We start from the raw sequence: 22,748 nt of genomic DNA, 5'->3' as shown, positions 1-22,748 counted from the left end.
CATGAATCTTACTAGGACAGCAGTTTCTTAATTTGCAAGTTATAGGAAGCATCAAAATGTTAGAGTAAGTTCAAAATGTGTATTCTGTTGGCACGAGACACCAATGATGGCTTATGCTCCCCCTGGCAAGGAAACTACAACACTATTGTCAAACAACTCCCAGATGGTTGCCTGTCCAATGCACATACAGCAATAAGTATGCATTAAAGAAAGTGCAACATCTAATAAACAATCTCGTTGGCAAACTATACTAGATTCCTAGCAACAAATGGTACAGCCAGTTAGCTGGTGCAATTTAGAATACCAAACATTAAAAGTCATCTATGTCTGTCAATGATTGAAATAAAATTTGCTCTTTTTGGGTAAAAAAAGAAAAATAAACCTACATAGCTGCCAGTTTTTAAACATCCTCAAAAAAAAAAAGGTTCTGTTGGTTGCCATAAGAATGAGCACTTATTGTAAGCTAATGTACATTGATTTTTAGGACAAGACTGAAAAATAAATTTACATTATCATTAACATGGAAAATAATTGATGAGTGGAATATTTTACTAATTAAAGCAATTTATTGTTAATTTATTTTTAAGGTTAAACACAAACTTTAGGCAAAATTTATTTATAAAATTCATTAGCAAAATATAAATTGTAAGCTAATTAACAATGTGCTGTATTTTGCAATCAGAGAGTAGATCATTTTGAAAGAAAAGTGAAGTGGCAGTTTGAAAACAGCTGGCCTAGGAAGAATTAGTATTGGAAGCTTACTACACACTAAAGAATGTGTACTTTAAAATTATTCATGCTTCATTTGGATCTGTTGATATGAATAGTATGGTTCAGTTTATATTTAGATCTTATCCTATGGAATGATTAGTATTATCTAGATGCTGACATCAAATCCAGCTCTATCACTACCTCATTACCCTATTACAGAAATACCTTTAGGTGGTAGAATCCATGTAGACTGTCCATGACTAACTACTTAAGGCATGTAATAAATATGCTGAATGACCTACATTCATACATATACAACTACTAATAAAGTTAAATGAGTAAACACCAGTAAAAGAATTAGATAATAAAAAAGTTTTATTCAACAGTTGAAGATTACATTTAAAAAGATCAGAAACCTGATTCATGCACTTGAACATGACTGAAGCAAAACTAAATTCACTTGCATAGGACCAATACCAATTCAGACTATTTGAAAACTTAAATTTAAAAATGAATACTTTTCTAATGAATTCAAACTCTTAACTACTAACAGTTTTTGTTAAAAAAAAAATCAAAAGTTTAATGATAAAGAAATTTAGTGACAGTGAAACAGTAGTTTTACATAAAGAAATGTGATGCAGGCACAGCAGTAAAGTTGGTATCCTCCAAAAAATATTCAGCATAAACATGATGCATCACAGTGCTGCAATTTTAGCGATAAAGTGTCATTTATGCAAGTTTTATTTTTCAATAAAGAAAAATAAACATATAACAAAGGCACAGGTTAGCAGCAAATAGAAGAAAGTGCCTGAAGCCAAATATATAGACTATATTTTTTGAAGAAAAAAGTTAAATACTAACCAATCTGTGCTACGCTTAGGTATTGGATGATTAAATAGTAGATACATTTATACAGAAGAGGACAAAACTTTGGAAATAAGAATATTCTGTATATAAACAGCATCTTAAAAGAATTTGTTCACATTGTACATGCTTTGAAAAACTAATTGTATGTAACTAAAAAAAAGCAAACTTTAAACTACATGAAATGGGTATAAAATTTTACAGTTTTAAAACGAAACAAAAAATACTGATTCTCTAATGAAACAAAACCCCTTGATAAATGCAAGATTTTGTTTAAGAAAATATTTAGCCAATAGTGACAAGAAATAATTACACAAACATCTAAACCATTTTCTTTCCATGAACATGAAATATTTATTGCCTAGGCGGGTGTCAGTTCAACTCTTTAAGCCTTTTATTAGAATATAATTCATGCTGTGATTCAAGCTGAATTATTTACAACCTCATATGAATATTGCTTTCAATTTTATTTTTATTGTATCAAGATTCTTTCCAAAGCAGGATAATGAAGTTTTAAGTGTAAAGGTACTGGAATGCAAAGTATATCAGAGAGCTTCATTAAAGTTGTTACAGAAAGCTTAGAAAAACATTACTGCCAGAGTGGAGTGTTGGACAGTGTGATATGGTCCAACTACACACAACCTCAAGCCTATATTACGAGGTTCAGACAAATAGTTTGAATACCTATCAGTGATTAAATTAAATGATGGTTAAGTAAAACAAGATACTGGCAAGTTTAATATCTAGATTTGGGCTTGAAGAATAGAACAAAATACAAAAGCTAACCACAGTTATGTATACCGTACTAGAAAACTCATTCACAGCAGGTGGTAACATTAAAAACGACTTATCTTGGCATCAAATTTACAATAACGTATGACATAAATACAGAGGAACCCATTGCTGTCATGACTACAATCAGCTGAATTAAGATTATGTAAGTTATAAATAATGTGACTACTCAGACTTATCATTTCTGAATACAGTTTTGAAATTTTAACTATTACATAATGAGTTCTTAAAACTTTAAAATATTCCCTATGGTCTGGAAGCTCAATATTTCATACAGAGAACATATTATTATTATTAATGAACCTAATATATCTAGCATCTGGCATGCTTATCACCAGTCTTTCTTAACATCAAGGTGCCATTCCCAAGCTTCATATTTATTTTGGTCATCATCAACAAACACAGATTTTATCTTGTACTCTCCTCTCATTAAAAGACCAGAAGGGGCATCTTCTTGCTGTGTAGTAAAAGACTGAAGATCTGGTTTTGGTCCATAGCTCCCCATCATCTGCTTCATCTTGTCCACTATGGAAATTGTATGGAAATAGCACTATGAGACATTATTTTATCATCTTGTACACTATAGAAATTATATCGAAATAAAATTATCAAACAGTACTAAATACAACAAACCTAATCTTATTTAAACATTTGTCTTATTACCTTGAATCCCTTTTCTGTACACCTTATGCTCATATCTTAGTCCAGAAACAATATCTCTTTGCACAAAGAAGTAAATTTTAATCTGATATTTGCAGCCCTCTTTCAAAGTGAAACATTGCTTTTTAATTTCCTCTTTAGGCACTGTAAAAAAAACAAAAAAACAAATTAACTTCTGAAGAATGGTACAAAAAATAATACCAACTTAACAAAAGAAGGCAAATAATTTAATATTAACTTACATGTGAGATCAATAGATATCTCATCCCTGCCTTCAGCTAGCAGAGACAGTTTCTGTATAATAACCTTGTTTGGGTTACTTTCATCTTAGAAAAAATAAAAAAAATTTAATAAGTATAAAATAAGAACAAAATATTATCTGCATAGTAAATATAACTGTGATCAAAGAACAAAGAAAATACACAGATAAAGAAATTAAACTTACCAACTATTCTCTGTCCTTGGAGGCCTGCCCCAATCAAAGTTTCTTTATACTTCCTAAGACTTTCATCTTCAGCATCTGCCTGGACAATTTCATCTAAGGCTTTGGGTGCAGGGGGCTTGTAGTTAGGATTGTCTTCCTCATCATGATCCACCTCTGGCTCTGTTTTCTCTAGCTCTGCCATCTTAATAATTACAAATATTATGTTGATATTTAATTAAAGACTAGTAAGTTAATGTTAAGAAAGTATTAATGGTTACATATTTAAATTAGTTAAGATAAGTGTTATTGCTTTAGTTTATTTATTCTTTATTTTGATTAAACTGCAAAGATGAGAAAGATCTCAATTCATTAGTCAGTATGGCATAAATAAAGACCTGTAATAAATGTACTTGAAAATTTATTGAGGAAAGAAATGAGTTCAGTTGCTGTTAGTAAAGTATTATCCTCAGGAAGGAATTGTATTGATAATAATGAGTGATGAGCAAGTAAGACACTTTTTGGAATGGATTAATAATTGCCGGTGTTTAACATGTTCCAAACTCTTAATCCAGTCATCCACTTAACCCTACGTTTACCTTCAATAGAAAGTACCTATTTTAAAAAAAAAATTATGTACCATGTAAAGATGGAAGTTCAATAAGGCTTGAATGACACAATCACAGCATTATAAATGGTATCTTTTAAAAAGGGATGTTAGGTTAATGGTAGTAAACCACAGGCTAAATATTATTAATCAATACAAACACATTAGTCCTGTACCATATAGGGCCTACTTAATTTAAATTATGTTTAATCTAATTAGTTACTAATCAGGCCTAAACAGCTAGTGGCTAGATTCTAGATTTATCCCAAACCTAATACTACTAATACTAAACCTGATGTTTAATACATACTACATAGGCCTAATGGGTCTAGGATAAAATCTTAAGGACATCTAAGAAACATAAATTTTAGATCAGATATGAAGCTCCCATTCTTACCATTGGGCCACTTGTGTACACCTTGTCTTACTAGTTTTAGTTAGGGCCTAATATTAATATAAATATATATAGGGTCTAGGCCTAAAAAATATTACTTTTATTAGCCTACGAGTTCAGAACTCAGAAATAAGTAGCCTCATGTATGTTGCCTTATCCAAACAGAATCATTAGGCCTACGCCTAACTATAGGGTAATCTATCGTTTTGGGTAGGTAAAAATCGCCCGCGGCTATTAATGTACGAAAACGTTACCTCATTGTCAAGGCTTTAATAGAAGTATCTTGTTATATGTTTGTGTCAAATATTATAGATAAATGAATAATAAACCTAAATCAATGGCTAAATATATCAATGTAGGCCAGAAATTAACTTTAAACAGCAGTGTCTGAGAGCAAGATTTGCTATATAAACAGCAGCCATTTGTAAAATAGAGTGGCTTCCCCATGAATCTCACGCTATAACTTTATAAAAAAAAACTTAAACAAGATGGCTGCTTTAGTAAATGAGTAAATGAGCATGGTTGCATCTGTTGGAAACATCGCTAGTCTTCATTTATTACTGAAAAGTTTTAATTCAATTGACAGGTAGATAAATGAAACAAGGAACCATTTTTGTATTTTAAAAAACATAAATCCTCCTCGAAATGTGAAATAATTATTAAAATTTAAGGAGTCACCTGTTTTTCACATTACAAGTCGCGGGCGATTTTACGTACCTAAAACGATAGATTAGATTGATTAGATCTACCAACAATAGTTTAGTAAATCTAGACTCTAGTTAGGCTATAAGTATTAATTTTCAAGGAATAGCCTACCATTTCTTAAAGTTTCTTTCAATCAAATCAATGACTCAATTTAAAAAAAAATTTAGATCTAGAATTCTAGATCAAGATCCTAAATAAATAATTAAATAGGCCCTATAGCCCTATTAAAAGTACTGCTAGACTCAAGAGTTCTAGAGACTTAGTATATCTAAGTAGATCTAGAGATCTATCTAGATCTAGATCTATATTCTAGGCCTCACTGATTAGTCAACTTACTGTGAGTTACTGTTGCATTAGTCAGCCACCAAAAAACTGCAGTAATCTTTCCACTTTCTGACTACCGGGCCCAAAGATTAGTATTAGTGAAATGATTGCGTAATGTAGCCAATATATAGATTTATCTTTAATTTTAAAACATAAAAATTATTAAACTAATTAGAACTTGAATTAAAACTTGGCTCACCCTTAATTAAAGTTGTGAATTCAGCTTAGGAAGTCGATTGATGTGCTACCTTAAGTTGATTTTTTTCAGCAATGGCGATGTAAACTACTTCCGCTTTTGGCGGAGTGATATTTTATCTGAACAAGGAAGTAAACATAAACATAAAAATAATCTTCAGACCATAGTAGATGCAATAAATATTTTTATTTTAATTGCTGAAAATGTTAATAGAAACTAGATATAAATTATCTATTACTCATTACTTTTAGTATAGATTTAGATCTAGATCTATATCATTGACACGCAATGCAAGTAGTAGTAGTCGAATATATCTTGGTTACATGTGAAGATATACGCAGGCTTAGCAGTAGCTAGCGAGATAGACTTCCCTACTCAGCCTATTTGTAGGCTACACGCAAAAACAAGATCGCGGGACAGTGGGTTGACCTTTGACCCCTCAATGCTTTTTGTTTTTGGCTTAGCCCATAAACTATAAAGTCTATCTCTAGGTACTTGTTAGGCCCTAGTGTCAGTGAAGCATTCTCTACGAAATGATTCCTAGACTATAGTACTAGATCTAGATCTAGTAGCAGATCTAATGCCAGAGGGCAGAGGCGTGATTATTTCGTCAATTCATCTAGATCTAACCTAAAATCGGTAAAATCACGATATAGCGTCGGTTATTATTCCGGAACTGTACAGCAGTAAAAAACAGTAAAACCATGGCGTAGTCTGTCGAGCCGTTCCGGAAACCACCGGAAATACTGTAAACCATCATTTATTTGCCGCCATATTATTTTTAATACATAATGTTTAAAACTGTGCAAGGATTGATTTTAGTTGCATTTTAAATACTGTTTTGCTAATTATTTTGTATTTCTAATTATTTTAAGTGTTTGTGCTAATTATTGCTGCTACTAAACATTATTCTAGTTATTCTTACTACTTTTAACTTTAGTTAATCTAATCGTCTTATTTACTAACAGAACAAGAGCTGGTTGTCGCAAATCTTCTGCAGGTTTTTTATGTTTCTTAAAAAAAAATAATTAATTACTACACTCGAGTTTATTAATAATATTTAGATTTTCTATCTGTTATTAATTTTCTGTCAATTAAACTGTAAATTAAGTTAAAACATTAATTTAATGCACTTGACTTTATTTTTATTTCACCGGTCAAATAAACTATGGTTTACAGTAACGAATGTTACCGAAACTCAACGAACATTACCCAATAATTTCCGACGCTATATCGTGATTTTACCCTAAAATCTACTTCTTTCAAATAAATTTATCTTCTGTTTGGTAATTTATTAATTTAAACTTTAAACTTAAAGTAACCTGTCACAATCCATGAATCCAAGCAAGTGACAGTCACTGAATGAGGGAACTTGAGTGAACTTACATATTGATAATACTATAATACATACTTTACAAAGTAATGATTATTAAAATATTAGATCTAGATTCTAGATTTAGATCTAAATAGAATCTAATTTGAATATATATGAAACCACTGGCCCGCAAGTGAAGTAGTTCACCTGTTTCTGTGACCTCAGCATCTGAAAGGATTTTGTGGTCAGCACTTTGACCAGCTGCCTTTACTTTTTGCCAAATTAAAAAATTATGCCATAATTAGTACTAATTACTAATTGGAGTTAGGTACCCATTCATTAGAGCTGGGTGGAATCAGGGATGTTCGACTGATTGTACTCTGATTTGAACTTTACTTTAGACCTTCAGATTAGCAGTCTAGAAATTCTAGTAATGCAGGCTTACTACTATCTATCTATATATATAATTATTTTCTTGGAGACATTAGAAAACACCAAGCTGTAAGCGTGCCTTGCAGTCCCCTCTCTTCCTCTCTAGGAAGGGGTTGGGGGAGAAGAGGGGGGTATCGTCCTTAACGACCATCTGATAGTGTTTTAAAGCAAATATTTTCAGTGGCAGCATTGGTACTGTCGAATTCACAAATTATGAATTACTGAAAAGTAGAAAATAAAACAACTAAATAGCAGCGTATGATAGGCTGCGGGTCGGCTTGTACTATAGTATTACAGGTATTACTATTGTTGCCTACAACTAAAATTTACTCCATTTTTTTTAGTCTACTCAAACTGTACTGTTACTTTAGTTACTTTAGTAAATAACTAACTAAATCTAGTGATTCTGCTATCCTAGTCTAACAAATTAAAATGTTAATAATTAATTAGATTTTATTAAGTGAAGGTAGGTCAGAATCAGACAGACAAAGAAATAGGAAATTAGGTTGACCAAATCAAACTTTGAAAAGATCAGTTTTTATCTGGCTATGAAGCACAAGCAATCAGAATGTCATGTATCCAACTCAGAGAATGGCCCAAAACTGAGCACAATGGAGAGGTGTGATTGTGTCATTATGCTACACAAGTGGCCCGCAAGAACCATTATTTGATTTATATTTATAATGACATCAACAGCCAAATTTATTTTTCCTTGCAAAAATTGCTGGGGATTGTTGTACAATCAGTAATGTCACATGGTGGGGGTGCAGACCACAGTGGTTGATATCAAAATTTAAGACATCATAGTTTAAACAGAAAATAAAGCGTTATTCGATTGGGTTATGAACTAATTATAGTCAAATACATTTTGAATATAATTTTTTAAATTTCTCATGATCTCTGAAAAAAAATTAAATCTGCAGTTTATGAACATCTGTAGCTTTAAATACTATTTATTCAGTTATGACCTCTCATGTAATAAAGATAAAAACATTAAATAAGATATTGTCACAAAAAAAGTTGCACTGTGACTTGTGAACTTCAGTGTGTCAACTTGCCCCACAGGCTGTAGGGTACCTGTGTCTACTTGACCCTATGACATTTATACTTAAGCTACACAACACCTACTTGAGATCAGTTATAGTTATTTTACTTGTAGGTATTAGTCTACCACTTCATTGTTGGAGTCCTTTGCCTGATGCTTTTCTTTTTTCGCTGGTAGTACCAATTTGAAGTTAAACAAAGCATACTTATTTCTTCTAATTTGTTTATATTTTATTTTCTACTCATCAACCACTAGTGACAATTTGAAACTGAAAAATAGTCACCATTCATCATGCAATTTGTGAAGGGGGCATCATGGTGTCTAACCAAAGCCATAAAGACAAACATGAAGTTTGAGAAATTTAAAGCATTACTCAACTACAGATGTCTGAGTACTGATTCAGGGGTTGAAAATAACAAGAAGCCATTGGTTGCTATAGTGGGCAGTGGACCTGCAGGCTTCTACACGGCTCAACAGCTGCTGAAGGTAGTGTATGGGATAGCTAAGAGTATTAAAAGTGATTTGGTTATGGTTACAGCATTGGTGATGGCTGGTGTTAGGTTTAGATTGGAGTAGTTAGGTACTGTTATATTTCAAATACCCAACAATTTCATAGTTTTTGTATGATAAGTTAAACAGAAAAGTACCAACATCTTGTTAATATTTCTGATGTATTCTTCATGGACTGATTCATTGATTGTTCTATATAGATCTATGTATATAATTATCTTTATTTCTCTTTATGAATAGGGAAATCCCAATGTACTTGTTGACATTTATGAAAAACTTCCAGTTCCTTTTGGGCTTGTAAGGTTTGGAGTGGCTCCAGATCACCCAGAAGTCAAGGTAATAATTTAACTATTAATGTAGGTTTTATATTCCAGAAGTTAAGGTAATAATTTAACTATTAATGTAGGTTTTATATTCCAGAAGTTAAGGTAATAATTTAACTATTAATGTAGGTTTTATATTCCAGAAGTTAAGGTAATAATTTAACTATTAATGTAGGTTTTATATTCCAGAAGTTAAGGTAATAATTTAACTATTGATGTAGGTTTTATATTCCATAAGTTAAGGTAATAATTTAACTATTAATGTAGGTTTTATATTCCAGAAGTTAAGGTAATAATTTAACTATTAATGTAGGTTTTATATTCCAGAAGTTAAGGTAATAATTTAACTATTAATGTAGGTTTTATATTCCAGAAGTTAAGGTAATAATTTAACTATTAATGTAGGTTTTATATTCCAGTAGTTAAGGTAATAATTTAACTATTGATGTAGGTTTTATATTCCAGAAGTTAAGGTAATAATTTAACTATTAATGTAGGTTTTATATTCCAGAAGTTAAGGTAATAATTTAACTATTGATGTAGGTTTTATATTCCAGAAGTTAAGGTAATAATTTAACTATTAATGTAGGTTTTATATTCCAGAAGTTAAGGTAATAATTTAACTATTGATGTAGGTTTTATATTCCAGAATTTAAGGTAATAATTTAACTATTGATGTAGGTTTTATATTCCAGAAGTTAAGGTAATAATTTAACTATTAATGTAGGTTTTATATTCCATGATTATGGGGAAAATTTTAGTCTTAAATACTTTTTTGGTTTAACAAATTTATTTTAGGGATTACAAATTTTCTATTTTTTTCAAGCTTTAATTTGAATAGCTTTAAAAGTTTAAAGCTACTTGAAAGATAAATGGAAAAATAAAAATTTTCAACTTTGTTTTATCAAAAATAGGTGTTATTGTTCAAGATCTAGAACTAAAAATATAGAGCCTAGTTTGTCACTGATCACACAGTTGTAGTAAATGTTATCATAAACAATATTTTTCAACCAATACTTTATAATTATCTTTAATATAATATCCTCTTCTGATACTATTCTATACAAATCTTGTACAAAGCATCATGAAGATGAAATCAGCTACAAATTTAGAGGGGAAAAACTATGCACATAGGCCATAATATATTTTTGATGTGTTTGAATTTTATCATTAGCAAAACCCATATATTTATATGTAGTTTGTATTGCTGATAAGTAGTCAAGTTTAGAGTTGGGTTAGCCTCCATTGTATAAATATTTGGTGTAGCAAATCATAATTTGTAATCTATAAACAATTTGGTTTGCATTAAGTATAGGGTCAGTAAAAAATAATATTTAAAGAAATAACCTCTTTTCACTAATAGTAATACAAAATATTAAAAATACATATTTTGATTAGCTTACAACATGATGAATTTATGCTTTATTAAGTGATCTTGTTTGAAACTTTTAAGATGAATTCTCTTGGTTTCTGTCTCACAGAATGTTATCCACACATTTACTCAAACTGCCAACAATGATCGATGTAGTTTTCTGGGAAATGTGGAAGTTGGAAAAGATGTCACTCTTCAAGATTTAAGAAAAATCTACTCAGCGGTTGTGTTGGTATGTTTTGTTAACACTTGCCTTAATTGCACTTATTTAAAAAGCATTATTCTAAAATCTTTATTTTAAAACACAGCTTGTCACTTAAATATGAAAATTAGTTTACAAAAAATGTTTTGTTTTGCGTATTAAAAAACAAAATCCAGCTTTTGCCCATCTGTTTTGCTACAGTGCTATGGTGCTGCAGATGATAGACTCTTAGGAATTCCTGGAGAAGATTTGCCAAATGTTTTATCTGCAAGGTCATTTGTTGGTTGGTATAATGGACTCCCTCAAGACAAACATGTTAGCATTGATATTCTAAAACCTTTAATTATAATAAAGTTTCTTCCAAGAATAGGTTTCACTTAATAAAAAAATAAAAATGCATGTTTATTTGGAATTCTGTCAGACACCCTTAACGTTTCAATGCTTCTTTTGGTTAAACTTATGTAAGTAAATTTTAATTACCTCTAGCTTCAAGTGGATTTAGACTGTGAAGCTGCTGTTGTTATTGGACATGGCAATGTGGCACTGGATGTAGCCAGAGTTCTCTTGACTCCTGTTGGGATATTAGAGGTTTGTTTCACCATTTTTTTAAAATACCAGTTATATTTTTTCATAGTCACTTACTTTCTCCATAAAATGTTGTGCTTACATCATCTAGTATCTGAATACCAAGAATTTTTAAAGTGCCAAATTCTATATATTTTATATTTAAAATCTTCTATAATTAAAATGTTAATTTTGTAAAAGTAGAAACAAGTTTTCTTCTCAGCTGATCTAGATCTTAGAGACTGTACAGGCAAGGTCTTAAATACACATGCCTTCAAATTAAATCAGCTAGCAAGGTGTAGTCTTAGCCCTATGTTGCCTTGGCAGTGGAAAGGACAATAGATTGTAAAGTAGTCCCCTTAGCCCCATAGCTTATTTTAATTAAAATATATTCTAGAAAACAGATATCACAGAGCACGCCCTAGAGGCCCTCACAAAGAGCCGGATCAAAAAGGTGTATGTTGTCGGCAGGAGGGGGCCTCTGCAGGTAGCTTTCACCATAAAGGAGTTAAGAGAGATGGTGAACTTACCTGACACTAGAACCATTCTACAGCCTGATGATCTGGTCGGTTGTGACAAAATTATTGAAGGTATTTTAGCTAAATGTTTTATAGGGAAGTCATAAGTTAATTGCAAACAGTCATAAAGGCCACTAGGCTGAGTTTTTATTTTTATATTCATCATATAAATGAGATTTAGTTGACCCAGGGCAGTGAGCTCTTTAGACATAAGTTCTTCTGCATATACCTGGTCCCTTGGTGTCATGAAAATAATACAACGGAGGTCCAATGACAGGTCATTGGAGGGTCTAGTACCTTACCGGGGGGGGGGGGGAATGGTATTCTTCTACTTCTTAATCGCGTTCGTGCCCAAGAAACATGGGACAGATGAAGTAGAGTTCATCTGATTCATTGACCTCGGCTTATGAAGGGATAGAGTGATCAGCCCTCTGCCCAGCATCCTTTGTTTCCATAATGTAAGTTAGGTACCCATCAGAGCTTGGTGGACTCAGGGATGTTGCACTGATTTGAACCTGGATTTGAATTCAAAACTGTCGGGTTAGCAGTCTAACTCTCTACCACTAGGCCATGCCGTCCCCAAGGGGATGGTATCACCTAGATCCAAAGTCTGGTTTACATATCCAATGTGTAAAATGTAGTCTTTTTTAATTAATTCCTATTTAAGAATTTGTTGCTTTTTTTTTTAAATTGACATTTTTAAAAAAAAATTGTATATTCTAATTATGTTCTCTTAAATATAAAAATAAAATTGTTCAGAACTGCCAAGACCTCGGCGTCGCCTTACAGAGCTTATGGTTAAAAGTGCTCTTTCTCCAAGTGCTGACAATTTGAAACATTGGGCAGATGCAAGTAGAGAATGGAGGCTGGTGTTTAAAAGAAGTCCAGTGAGCATCAAATCCAGTTCTAGTGGCAAACTGGCAGGTGTGGAGTTTGTCGTCAACAAGTTGGAGGTAAATTGGTTTTAATATTATAGATAAAAATTTTAAAATAAAAGTACCATGTAAAAAAACAACCCAAAAACATATTAAATTTTTTTTTTAAATCTTTAAATTTTAGGTCAGTATAATCAATTGCTATTTTTAAATAGTAAATATCTCTAAAAGGTTGTTTACATTGATTAAATTTCACTGACTTCTGGCTTGTTTTTGCAGGGTGATATTCCAGAAAAACAAAAGGTTGTGGCCACAGACTTGAAAGAGACTATAGAATGTGGATTGGTATATTTTCATATTATTTCCTATCATAAGCACTGTTTTTATTTTGAATTAATGACATGTAACCTTGGATTGAAAGTATTTCAAAACAAAATCTGTATTATAGTAACTATTATAACTTAGTCTAGTAGTCAGCTTTACAAGTTTTAAGATTAGGCGTAGACATTTATAAAAATTCTGTTGTGATATTCATAATATCAATGTTTTGATACAGTTATGATATTCCTAATGTTACTGTAACTGTTATGATATCCTTATATTGCTGTTACAGGTGCTTAGAAGTATAGGTTACCGCAGTTTGTCCATTGATGGTTCTGTGCCTTTTAATACAGCCAAAGGGGTTGTTGATCATGAAAATTCTAGAGTCCGTAATGAAAAAGGTATACGATTTTTGTGATTATTTTCTGTTACTAGTTTGAAAAAAAAAAAGTTAAATTATCACAACACACACAAAGTTGTTTGTTTCTCAATATTTTTTTTTTTGGCATCTGATATTTTTTTTACTATTTGAAGTTGAATCACTGTGTATGGTTTATACACTTAAAAATGGAACTAAATACAGTGGTCACACACATTTATATATTGAAAGAAAAATAAAATAGTACTGATAAATTCTTAGTTATGTTGGGAAGGCATAGAACCTACATTCTAGTAATTGCATTATTTTTTTATGCTAAGCATATAGTTGTATGATGTAATGCCCAGCCATCTTTACTTTCATATACCCCATCATATCTCAGGATCCAAACTCAATAATTTATGCATTAGCAATCATATGCTGTACCATTAGACCCTGCAGTGCCACAGGATAAGGCTGTGGTCAGTATAAAATGTGCTGGCTCTAACTGTCTGAGACTCTCTGATTCAGGTCTGTATTGTGCTGGTTGGGTTGGCAATGGTCCAGTGGGTGTGATATTGGGAACTATGACTGATGGTTTTGAGACAGGAAAAGTTATCTTGCAAGACATCAACAGTGGATCGCTGGAGAGTAAAGAGACTTCAAACAGAGATAATTTGATTGGGAATATAAAAAGTAAAGGTACTTTTGTTTCTTTACTTCAGAGATTATTACTAAGTATGATAAAGACTAACATTTTTTTTTTAAACTGAGGATTTTTGGTTTCCTATTTATTTATTTATAGCTGACACGGTGGGCAGTTATATTTTAAAGAAACTATTCCAGCTTAATTTGAAAGTGTTCCTTTTTATTTTTACAGTAATAATTTTAGAACTTGCTTAGAAAAAAAATGAAAAAAAATAAGATATTTTCACAATTACTATTACCAGTTGAATGTTGGCATAATTAAAAACTTATTTTATTTCTTTTTTTTTTTAAATTATTGCATTAAATTTTACAATTTCCTCCCACAGCTGTGACATTTTCTGAATGGGAAAAAATTGATCAGGCAGAAGTGGATGCAGGGACAAAAAAAGGCAAACTGAGAGAAAAATTTACAGACATTGAGGAAATGATTAGAACTGCCAAAGTGTGAGATGTTAATATAAGATGGAATGTAGTGATGTCTTAAGATATTTTTGCCACGAAAGTACTGATGTGTTAGGATATTTGTGAATGGAAAATAGAGATGTTTGAAGATATTTATACTGAAAGATGACAAGAATATTCTAAAGAAATGTATTGGATTGGATTTTTAAAAATTGCATTTAAATTATCAATTTAAGGCTACCATTGAATTGTGTTCTTCAGAAATTCATGGTGTTTGACTGGATTGTTTTTTTAAAAAAAAGAAATTGAAATAATTGAATTGTTTTCACAATGTCCTTAAACTTCTGAATTTATTCTTGATTTTCCAAATGTTTCCTCTACATGTGGTTCGGGCTATCAGTTTAAGCCGACTTTTATTTCTGTGACCAGAAAAAAGATTTTTTTTCAGACAATATCTAAAAATATTGTTGCATTTTCCTCTGTATAATCTATTGACAATAAATGTACATCCTTTATAAGAATCTCGACTAATGCTATTTATTTAATGTTTAAAATGTATTTATTGTTCCACTACATTAAAAATTATGGGACGGAGTGGTCTAGCGGTAGAGAGCTGGACTTCTAATTATAAGTATCGAGTTCGAATCTGGGTTCAAGTCAGTAGACCGACCCTGAGTCCATCCAGCTCTGATGGGTACCTAACTCACGTTAGGGAAAGTAAAGGCTGCTGGGCATAGTGCTGACCACACTATCTCTTCATATGCCGAGGTTACAGAAACAAGTGAACTATACTTCACTTTCCCCATAGACCGTCAGGTTTGAAAAGGGAACTTTACTTACATTAAAAATAGATTTGATAAAACAGCTGTTAGAGGAAATAAAAGGTCATCTATGGGATGTAATTTTAGATGCTTTTTTCCCCCCTACCTATGCCAAAATTTTCAAGCTGTGTTCTTATTCATAGAAAGTTAAATGTTTTCAAAAAGTAGGCTTTAGCATGTTTTTATCCACCCTATTCTCATTCTGCATATTGTTACGGGTCAAAGAACCCCAAAATGTGTGAGGTTATTCATGGATGACCCCTATCAGCAATACCGTTCTTGATTACAATTAATAGTGACCTAAAGAATTAGCCGTCCTTAATCTGTCTTCTGGGATCCCCCCCTACTAAAAACGATGTCACACTTAAGCCTACTCCCCTTCCAAAATTAGTATTTTTTTAAAATCATCCGTTTGATTCTAAAATACTAAGCTGGGTCAAGATTACATCACTCTTTCTACACCTTCTGCCTTTGAGATGTCATTTTATACAATAATTGGCCTTTGGGGACCAATATTTAAAAAGAAAATTGTCTAATTGATTGAAGTGTTAAAATTAGACTTAAACTCGGCTAGAAATGTATATTTATAGCACACATTTTTTATTTTGAAACAGAAAATTAATTTTAAAATGTTTATGTTTTAAACCAATTGTTCCTAGTCAACTTTTTTGATTCGCCAGAGTTTCTTTTGATGACCAAAGATTTTCTTCACTGTGTGAAATGTAATCAGATGAATTAAAACTGTAACCTGTATGCCAGTGTTAAATTTTCAGTGTTATAAATTGATTGAGTTGCCCGAATTGAACAAGATCAACCACAGGATTACAAAAAATAAACTCTAGTATAAAAAAAATTCACTGTAGGTGTCTATCAATGCTGCTTTGATAAGTACAGAAAAATAATTAATTTATCACCTTAAGTTATCTGGGGTTTTAACTGACAGTACCCAAATTTATCGGCTATTTTTAAAAATTTGGATGCAAGTAATCTTAAATCATGTCATTGATTATCAAAATGATTTAGGGTTAAATAAAAGCAGATTTAAGAAAAAACAAGTTAATTAAAAAGTCTAGTGACATTTAAGCGCAATTTCCTTTTGTTATCTAAAAATAGCTCTGTCGTAGCGTAAATCAAGAGCAGGGTTAGTAAAACCATTGGTTAGTTATTAAAACGTTTTTTAATAAAAAAAAATTCAGTATTTTACATGTTTTATTTACAATAGAGTTACATGACTAAAAACCATTGCGCGCCTACTTAACGTGAGCACGCAGCCATTGAACGTGATGGCGCAGCTATTGAACGTGATGACGCGTGTGGTGTGGTTGCATAAAATGCCTACTAATTCGGTCCAAATTTTAATTAATTCAAAAAAGTTTTTGTGACCGAACGAAAGGATATTTTTGAAAACTTTCTTCGGCAATATTGTTCTAAATTATGGCAGGAATCGATTGGTACATGTTTCGAGTCGCTAAGTGGTCTGGTTGTCGAGATATGGGCCAAAAGCTGCTTTTTTTCGAGGTTTTTTGGCTTTTCCGGGATATCCATGAAAGAAACCCGTAATTTTTATGGCCTATGTTCATCCTCGTAACTTGCTTAACATAATTGCTTTTGGAACTAGTCATCGCTATTGCTTCGTTGAGGAGGAGATACGACTTAAAGCTGCGGACACACATCCATCCATCCATTCATTCATACATTCATACATCCAGAAATGACGGGTTAATAAACGCAATTCTCCAGAATGGAAATTGCGCTAAAAATGTATCACATTATTAAAAAACAACAACACAAAGAAGATAAAAAGTTTTATTGAATGTTGCTTATTAAGTATGCTCAAAATCTGAATACAAGCTGTGAAGTGTTTGTTTTAAATAATAATGTTTTTAGATGAAATTAAAAACAAACATTGTATAGTCTTTGCTATTTTTAATTTTACTAAGTGGTCAAGAACTCCTCTCTTCATAAGCTCGCTGAGATTACTTAAAAATACCAATGTAAGTACACTTGAGAATTTTCTTTGTTAATAACTGAATATACAAAAATGTTAGAATCAGGACCTTTTTAAACTACATTAAATGTCAAATTAGTATACTTGTTAGTAATTGAGATAAAAAAAGTTTCAATACTAAAAAGTGATTTTTAAGCTTACACATTAAGAGCTGTAAAGTTGTAATGTTAAAAAAATGGCATGCGACTAGTTTTAAAAATTACATAATGGAAAATAGCAAGTACATTCTAGAAAAATTTTAAAAAGCAAAAAAATCTTGCCTTAACCATGTTTTTCAAACAAAAAATGTAATTAGATCACCTTTTTAAAAACTATCACACAAGGGTCATACATATACTTGAAATTTTAATTTACTTCTGTTTCATTACTCAAATAAATAAGCAAATTTTAAAAAGTGCATAAAGGTTTGATTAGTTCTAAAAAACTACATTATATATATATATATATATATATATATATATATATATATATATATATATATATATATATATATATATATATATATATATATATATATATATATATATATATATATATATAATAAAAATTGTAAGAGGTATTATGTTAATTGAATACTGATATCTTTCAGCACTAAAAACTGTATAATCACGTGATGTTATTCCAATAATATCTAGTCTAAGAGTAAGTATAACATGCTCCAACATTAATCTTTAAGTAATCTTATGTCATTTTTACATTAAAATTGGAAACAAAAAACTTGAGCTCTCTGTAAATATTATACAGGGTGAGATTAATCTGCCACCTCTAAACAACTTTCAGTATTTGGATGCCTCTATTTTTGTTATTTGTGCTCCACGTGAAATTGGGTGTGAACAATTTGAGAGTATTTTAGCTCACTGTGTATGTACAAAAGGATAAAACAAACCCACAGCTAGAAAAGTCTGTACAGTTGTGATTACAATAAAGTGTGTCCATGCATACACACAAAGATAGTGAAGGTTTACAATACATAAACTGCCATAGCATAGGTGAATAACATGCAGTTTGTTACAAATTATTAAAAACATGTAAACAGTATATTTATCTAAAGGATGCACAAGCTGACTAAAATATTAATTTATGTATTATAGGTTGTATGATATTTTAAATTTATCTTTTACCTGTTCCTCAAAATATATTTTAAAATTCTAGGTCTTAGCCTGAAGGTCATCATGAATACAAATTTTTTTTTTTTTTTTGAAAAAAAAAAGACCTACATAGGTTTTAGAAAATATGAATTTAAAAAAAAATCAATTGGTAGATAGCATTGTATTATGAATACAAAATGTTAATCCAAAACTGTGGATGTACTAAGAAAAGCACACACAGACAGAACAGGTTGGAAAAATGCTTGAGGTGTGACTGTCAACAGTTCACATTAATTGCAAAGACAGAAAATTTTTTTTGCTGGTAAAGACTTAGATTTCATCTTGAACAATTTGAATGAGCCAAATAGCTCCTCTTATATTAATTACCAAATAAGCTGTTAAAGCTGTTTTCAACTACTTTTTGTATTCATCAGCAGCCACAGAAATTTTAAAAAGAGAATACATTTTAAAATGTCATGCATAAAACCTTGCATTATTAATCAGACATTATTGTGCTGAGGATAAAAAGATTGTAAAATATTTACTCTTAAAGGCAACATGTAGATTTTCAAAAGCAAAGTTATGCTGGCATCATCATTGTTAAAGTAAAAAATTACATGATTTTGAAATCTAGAGGTTTAAAAAAAGTAATTTTAAAACAACAGAAATTAAACACACAAATTATTAAAATTATGACATTTAAACTTTAGGTCCAACTCAGACAATAAAAATAATATAACATTAAAATAATGCTAATTTCCAAGCTAAAAACCAGATATTTATACATCAATAGGGGTTAAACTAAAAAGTAATAATCCAGACATTAAAATATAACATACATTAAGTTATAAGCCATTAAAAATTATTGGAAAAAAAACTTTTTCATCACAAAAATTAAAAAGGGATTTTTTTTTAACAATGGAAAAAGAATATTTCATACATTGTTTAATTGTTAAAAAAAACAATCCATTTCATATTTATTATCAATCAACTGATTTTTTTTTCCTCCTTCCATTACACAGCTAATTATCATTCATGGTAAGTTTTGAACTATTCCAATAAGGAAAGAGTTTGGGGAAATAAAATACAGTACATATAATATCAGTATCAACCATCAGATTTTAGAAGACTAATTTAAAATGTGTGAACGATCTTGGATAATTACAGTGTATAAAAAAGAAACATAAAAAAATGGACAGATCTTAAAAGTACAAAAGGGAACCTCAAAGGCAAGGCAATGATTAAGACTATAAATGAATAATTAAGGCTAAGTAGCTGCCAGACAGCAGTTAGACAAAAAAAAATTCTAATTCATCTTGATAAGAGGTTGATGCAAGCTCCTCTGTGTCTTGTGATTTCAATTTGTATACCTTGTGTCATCATTTGGTCTTATAGATTAAAAAACAACAATGTTACCTGGTTATTGAAAAACATCAGTAACACATGTAACAAATTATGAAAAAAAAAAAGTTAATTCTGGCTTAACCTTACTAAGTTATGATTTAATTTCTGGTTAGTTTCAATAGTAATATGAATATAAATATAGATATTTTTGACAGTTATTTTAAGTATAATACTTTGAATATACATACACATTTAAATACACAATCAAATTATTGAGAGATAAATTGAAAAAAAAAACTAATAGATTTCAAAAGCATGTAAAATGATACAGAAAATACAAGTCAACTCCTGAGAAATACCTTGAAGGCCAATAGTTCCCAGGTTACATTCGATTCCATCTAGCAATGTGCTGGCGACAGTTAGGACAGGTATGAATGACATCCTGACAGCCCTCAACACAAAAAGGTATTAAACAGCAGCCCAGGTCACACCTTAAACAATAGAGATGAGAAAAAATTTTTTTACATAGCCCTCGAATTATTACATTATTTAAACAGTATCTGCTAAAATTTTTCATTTAATTTGATATAAGGTGTAACTGTTTTTCACTGTTTCTGTGCTAGTAAAATGAAAAAAATACATAAATTCTAGCTGTATGGTGAAAGAAAGAGAGTTTACCCTAGTACACAGAGGATCACACAGATGACCCATGAAAACGTCCCAGTTTCAAAGTGCGTGGCCGTGACAATGTCAGCCCGGCAGTGTGGGCAGGAACAGCGCACCGGGACAGCGTTGAATGACTGAACCAGAGTTACTGTAGGCTGGGCTACCACTATGGTTGACGTGTTGGCTTGAGAAGACTGGTAGCCTCCAGGTGGTGGGTAGCCTGCTTGAGGGGGTGGGTAGCCTCCTTGAGCAGGTGGATAGCCTCCCTGAGGGGGTGGGTAGCCTCCTTGAGGAGGTGGATAGGCACCTGGTGGATAGCCTGGCTGAGGTGGATAGTACCCAGGCTGCTGTGGGGGTGGATAGTATCCTCCTGGGGGTGGATACCCTTGATTACCTATCAAAATTTGAAAATAAAAACTAGGAATTATCTAAAAAAAACAACAAAAAAAACAATAATATGAAATAATAAAAACAATTGAACTCTTTGATTAAACATGTTAAAAACAGAGATTTTATTAAAACCTTAAGAAAAGTTCAATCAGGATAAAATGCCAAAATAAAAGTAAAAAACAAAATTATATATATTTTTTTAACTTTAAGTCTTAAAAAGTATTAGATCCACACACAAATGTAATATAGATCTATGTTATAATTATGAAAAAAATGCATCAGCTAATTAAACAACCTTTGTCTTCAGGGTTTCCAGGGTATGGTGGAGGTGCATTTTCAGACATTCTTAATCTAGTAAAAACAAAAAAAAAGAAATGTATTTACACATATTTTAATACTCAAAGAGATGAACAATTAGTTTAAAAAATTGCACAATTTAATAATCAAACCAGTTACCTTCGGGAGCCTGTCAGGAAAACTGGTGCACTTGTCAGATAGCTCTTTAGTTTGGTTTAGATGTTTGTTAACTAATTGAATAATGAAAAAAATATACATAGGCCTATATCTAGTATATGCATACATATATAAATAAATTTTAAAAAATAAATAAATAGGCCTAATATATATAATAATATATATATAGGCCTAAATAGTTTAATTTAAAATGAGATTGTTTATAATATTATTGTTTTGAGTTCATATTATTTATTTTTGAACTCAATGCAACAAGCATGCCAGTTGATTGGGGGCAGGGGCTTGTTCTGCTAGGGATACAAAGGGTCATCTCAAAATATCATGCTATAACTAATAACATTAAATTAACAGTAACACATACCACCCGGCCCTGCCTCAAGACTCAAGATCTAATAAAAAATTTTTTTTTTTTAATTTAATAATTTAATAAAGAGACATTAGGCCTAAAGTAAGTAAAGACTCGAGTGGAAGTAGAGGGGCCTATCTGACTATCTGAGGGCTAGGACTTATTTCATTATATGATTATTTATTTATAAATATTTATTATTTAATAATATTTACTATTTAGTATTTAGGCCTATTGCTAGTGCATTAATTTCAAGAGTGAGAGAGTAGCAGAGTACGACTGAGAATGCGGATGGATGCGGTAGTGAATCGTTATTTGTAGTTGGGCCTAAGTTGATTTTAAAATATTCATTAAAATAAGTTTGGCAAGGCATAGATCTAGATATAATTGAAAATTAAATAAAAAAAATTACCAGCCAAAGCTAAATTATTTATTTATTAAATCAAGTAGATCTAAATCAGCTGAAAAGCCTTTTGCCTAAAGTATAAATTAATATTAACAATTAAAAACAGTTAGAGTAGTACCCCTTGTTGTACATTTACTTCCTGGAATGAATGACGTCATTGGCAAGATAATTTCCTCCCCCCCCCCCCTTTCCACAGGGCAATGATTCCGTTTACCTGTTGTTATCTGTGGTGCAATTCTTGCCTAGTCACACCCCCCCCCCCACCCCTCCTCCCAGTGTCAAAATTCAAAACCGACCGGCTGCCACAAAGAAGTGTGACAACTGATGGGCTTTCTCTGATGACAAAAAAAGTAAAAATATCCGTTGCAAAACCGGACGGTATGTCATAGGTGAAGCAGAGTTAACCTGTTTCTGTGACTTCAGCATATGAAGGGATAGTAAAGTCAGCACTGTGTCAAGCTACTTTTTCTTTTCCTTGGTTAGGTGCCCGTAAGTGCTGACTACTAACTTGAGCCAAGGTTCTGAACTAGACACTTTTTGTCTAGCAAACATAGGCTTTCTATACCATCCAACCACGACTATGATT

General features: G+C 31.3%; 3 protein-coding genes across 12 annotated transcripts; 1 reads left to right on the top strand and 2 right to left on the bottom strand.

Annotated features, from left to right (window-relative positions):
* Window positions 1–1,062: 1,062 nt before the first annotated feature.
* On the bottom strand, window positions 1,063–6,061 carry LOC131943971 (rho GDP-dissociation inhibitor 1). 2 transcript variants are annotated; one of them, XM_059304394.1, is made up of 6 exons: window positions 5,920–6,061; window positions 5,678–5,793; window positions 3,473–3,660; window positions 3,270–3,353; window positions 3,031–3,171; window positions 1,063–2,892 (listed from the first exon to the last, which is right to left on the bottom strand). In XM_059304394.1, the coding sequence occupies exons 3-6, from the start codon at window positions 3,651–3,653 to the stop codon at window positions 2,699–2,701; spliced, it is 600 nt and encodes a 199-aa protein (XP_059160377.1). In that variant the 5' UTR covers window positions 3,654–3,660; window positions 5,678–5,793; window positions 5,920–6,061; the 3' UTR covers window positions 1,063–2,698. The 2 variants fall into 2 exon arrangements, with proteins under 2 accessions (XP_059160377.1, XP_059160376.1); XM_059304393.1 differs by having other exon boundaries at window positions 3,473–3,653.
* Window positions 5,805–16,418, top strand: LOC131943970 (NADPH:adrenodoxin oxidoreductase, mitochondrial). 8 transcript variants are annotated; one of them, XM_059304388.1, is made up of 12 exons: window positions 5,805–5,840; window positions 8,722–8,952; window positions 9,217–9,312; window positions 10,781–10,903; window positions 11,075–11,188; window positions 11,360–11,461; window positions 11,835–12,027; window positions 12,715–12,908; window positions 13,110–13,175; window positions 13,444–13,552; window positions 14,041–14,211; window positions 14,544–16,251. In XM_059304388.1, the coding sequence occupies exons 2-12, from the start codon at window positions 8,758–8,760 to the stop codon at window positions 14,663–14,665; spliced, it is 1,485 nt and encodes a 494-aa protein (XP_059160371.1). In that variant the 5' UTR covers window positions 5,805–5,840; window positions 8,722–8,757; the 3' UTR covers window positions 14,666–16,251. The 8 variants fall into 8 exon arrangements, with proteins under 8 accessions (XP_059160371.1, XP_059160374.1, XP_059160373.1 ...); XM_059304391.1 differs by lacking the exon at window positions 5,805–5,840 and adding an exon at window positions 5,859–5,879; XM_059304390.1 differs by lacking the exon at window positions 5,805–5,840 and adding an exon at window positions 5,974–6,093.
* A 1,579-nt stretch (window positions 16,419–17,997) lies between these two features.
* Window positions 17,998–22,283, bottom strand: LOC131943963 (cell death-inducing p53-target protein 1 homolog). Of its 2 annotated transcripts, none has more exons than XM_059304371.1 (6): window positions 22,169–22,283; window positions 21,393–21,463; window positions 21,232–21,287; window positions 20,559–20,940; window positions 20,240–20,371; window positions 17,998–19,924 (listed from the first exon to the last, which is right to left on the bottom strand). In XM_059304371.1, exons 3-5 carry the CDS (start codon window positions 21,278–21,280, stop codon window positions 20,263–20,265), a joined length of 540 nt encoding a protein of 179 aa, XP_059160354.1. In that variant the 5' UTR covers window positions 21,281–21,287; window positions 21,393–21,463; window positions 22,169–22,283; the 3' UTR covers window positions 17,998–19,924; window positions 20,240–20,262. The 2 variants fall into 2 exon arrangements, with proteins under 2 accessions (XP_059160354.1, XP_059160355.1); XM_059304372.1 differs by lacking the exon at window positions 22,169–22,283 and adding an exon at window positions 21,972–22,018.
* Window positions 22,284–22,748: the final 465 nt, after the last annotated feature.

The sequence above is a fragment of the Physella acuta genome, unplaced genomic scaffold, assembly GCF_028476545.2.
Source record: "Physella acuta isolate Inbredline_101_S28 unplaced genomic scaffold, ASM2847654v3 ptg000474l, whole genome shotgun sequence".
Lineage (NCBI taxonomy): Eukaryota > Metazoa > Mollusca > Gastropoda > Physidae > Physella > Physella acuta.
Note: the sequence above shows the minus strand (reverse complement) of the source record. Positions and strands in the feature narration are given on the sequence as shown.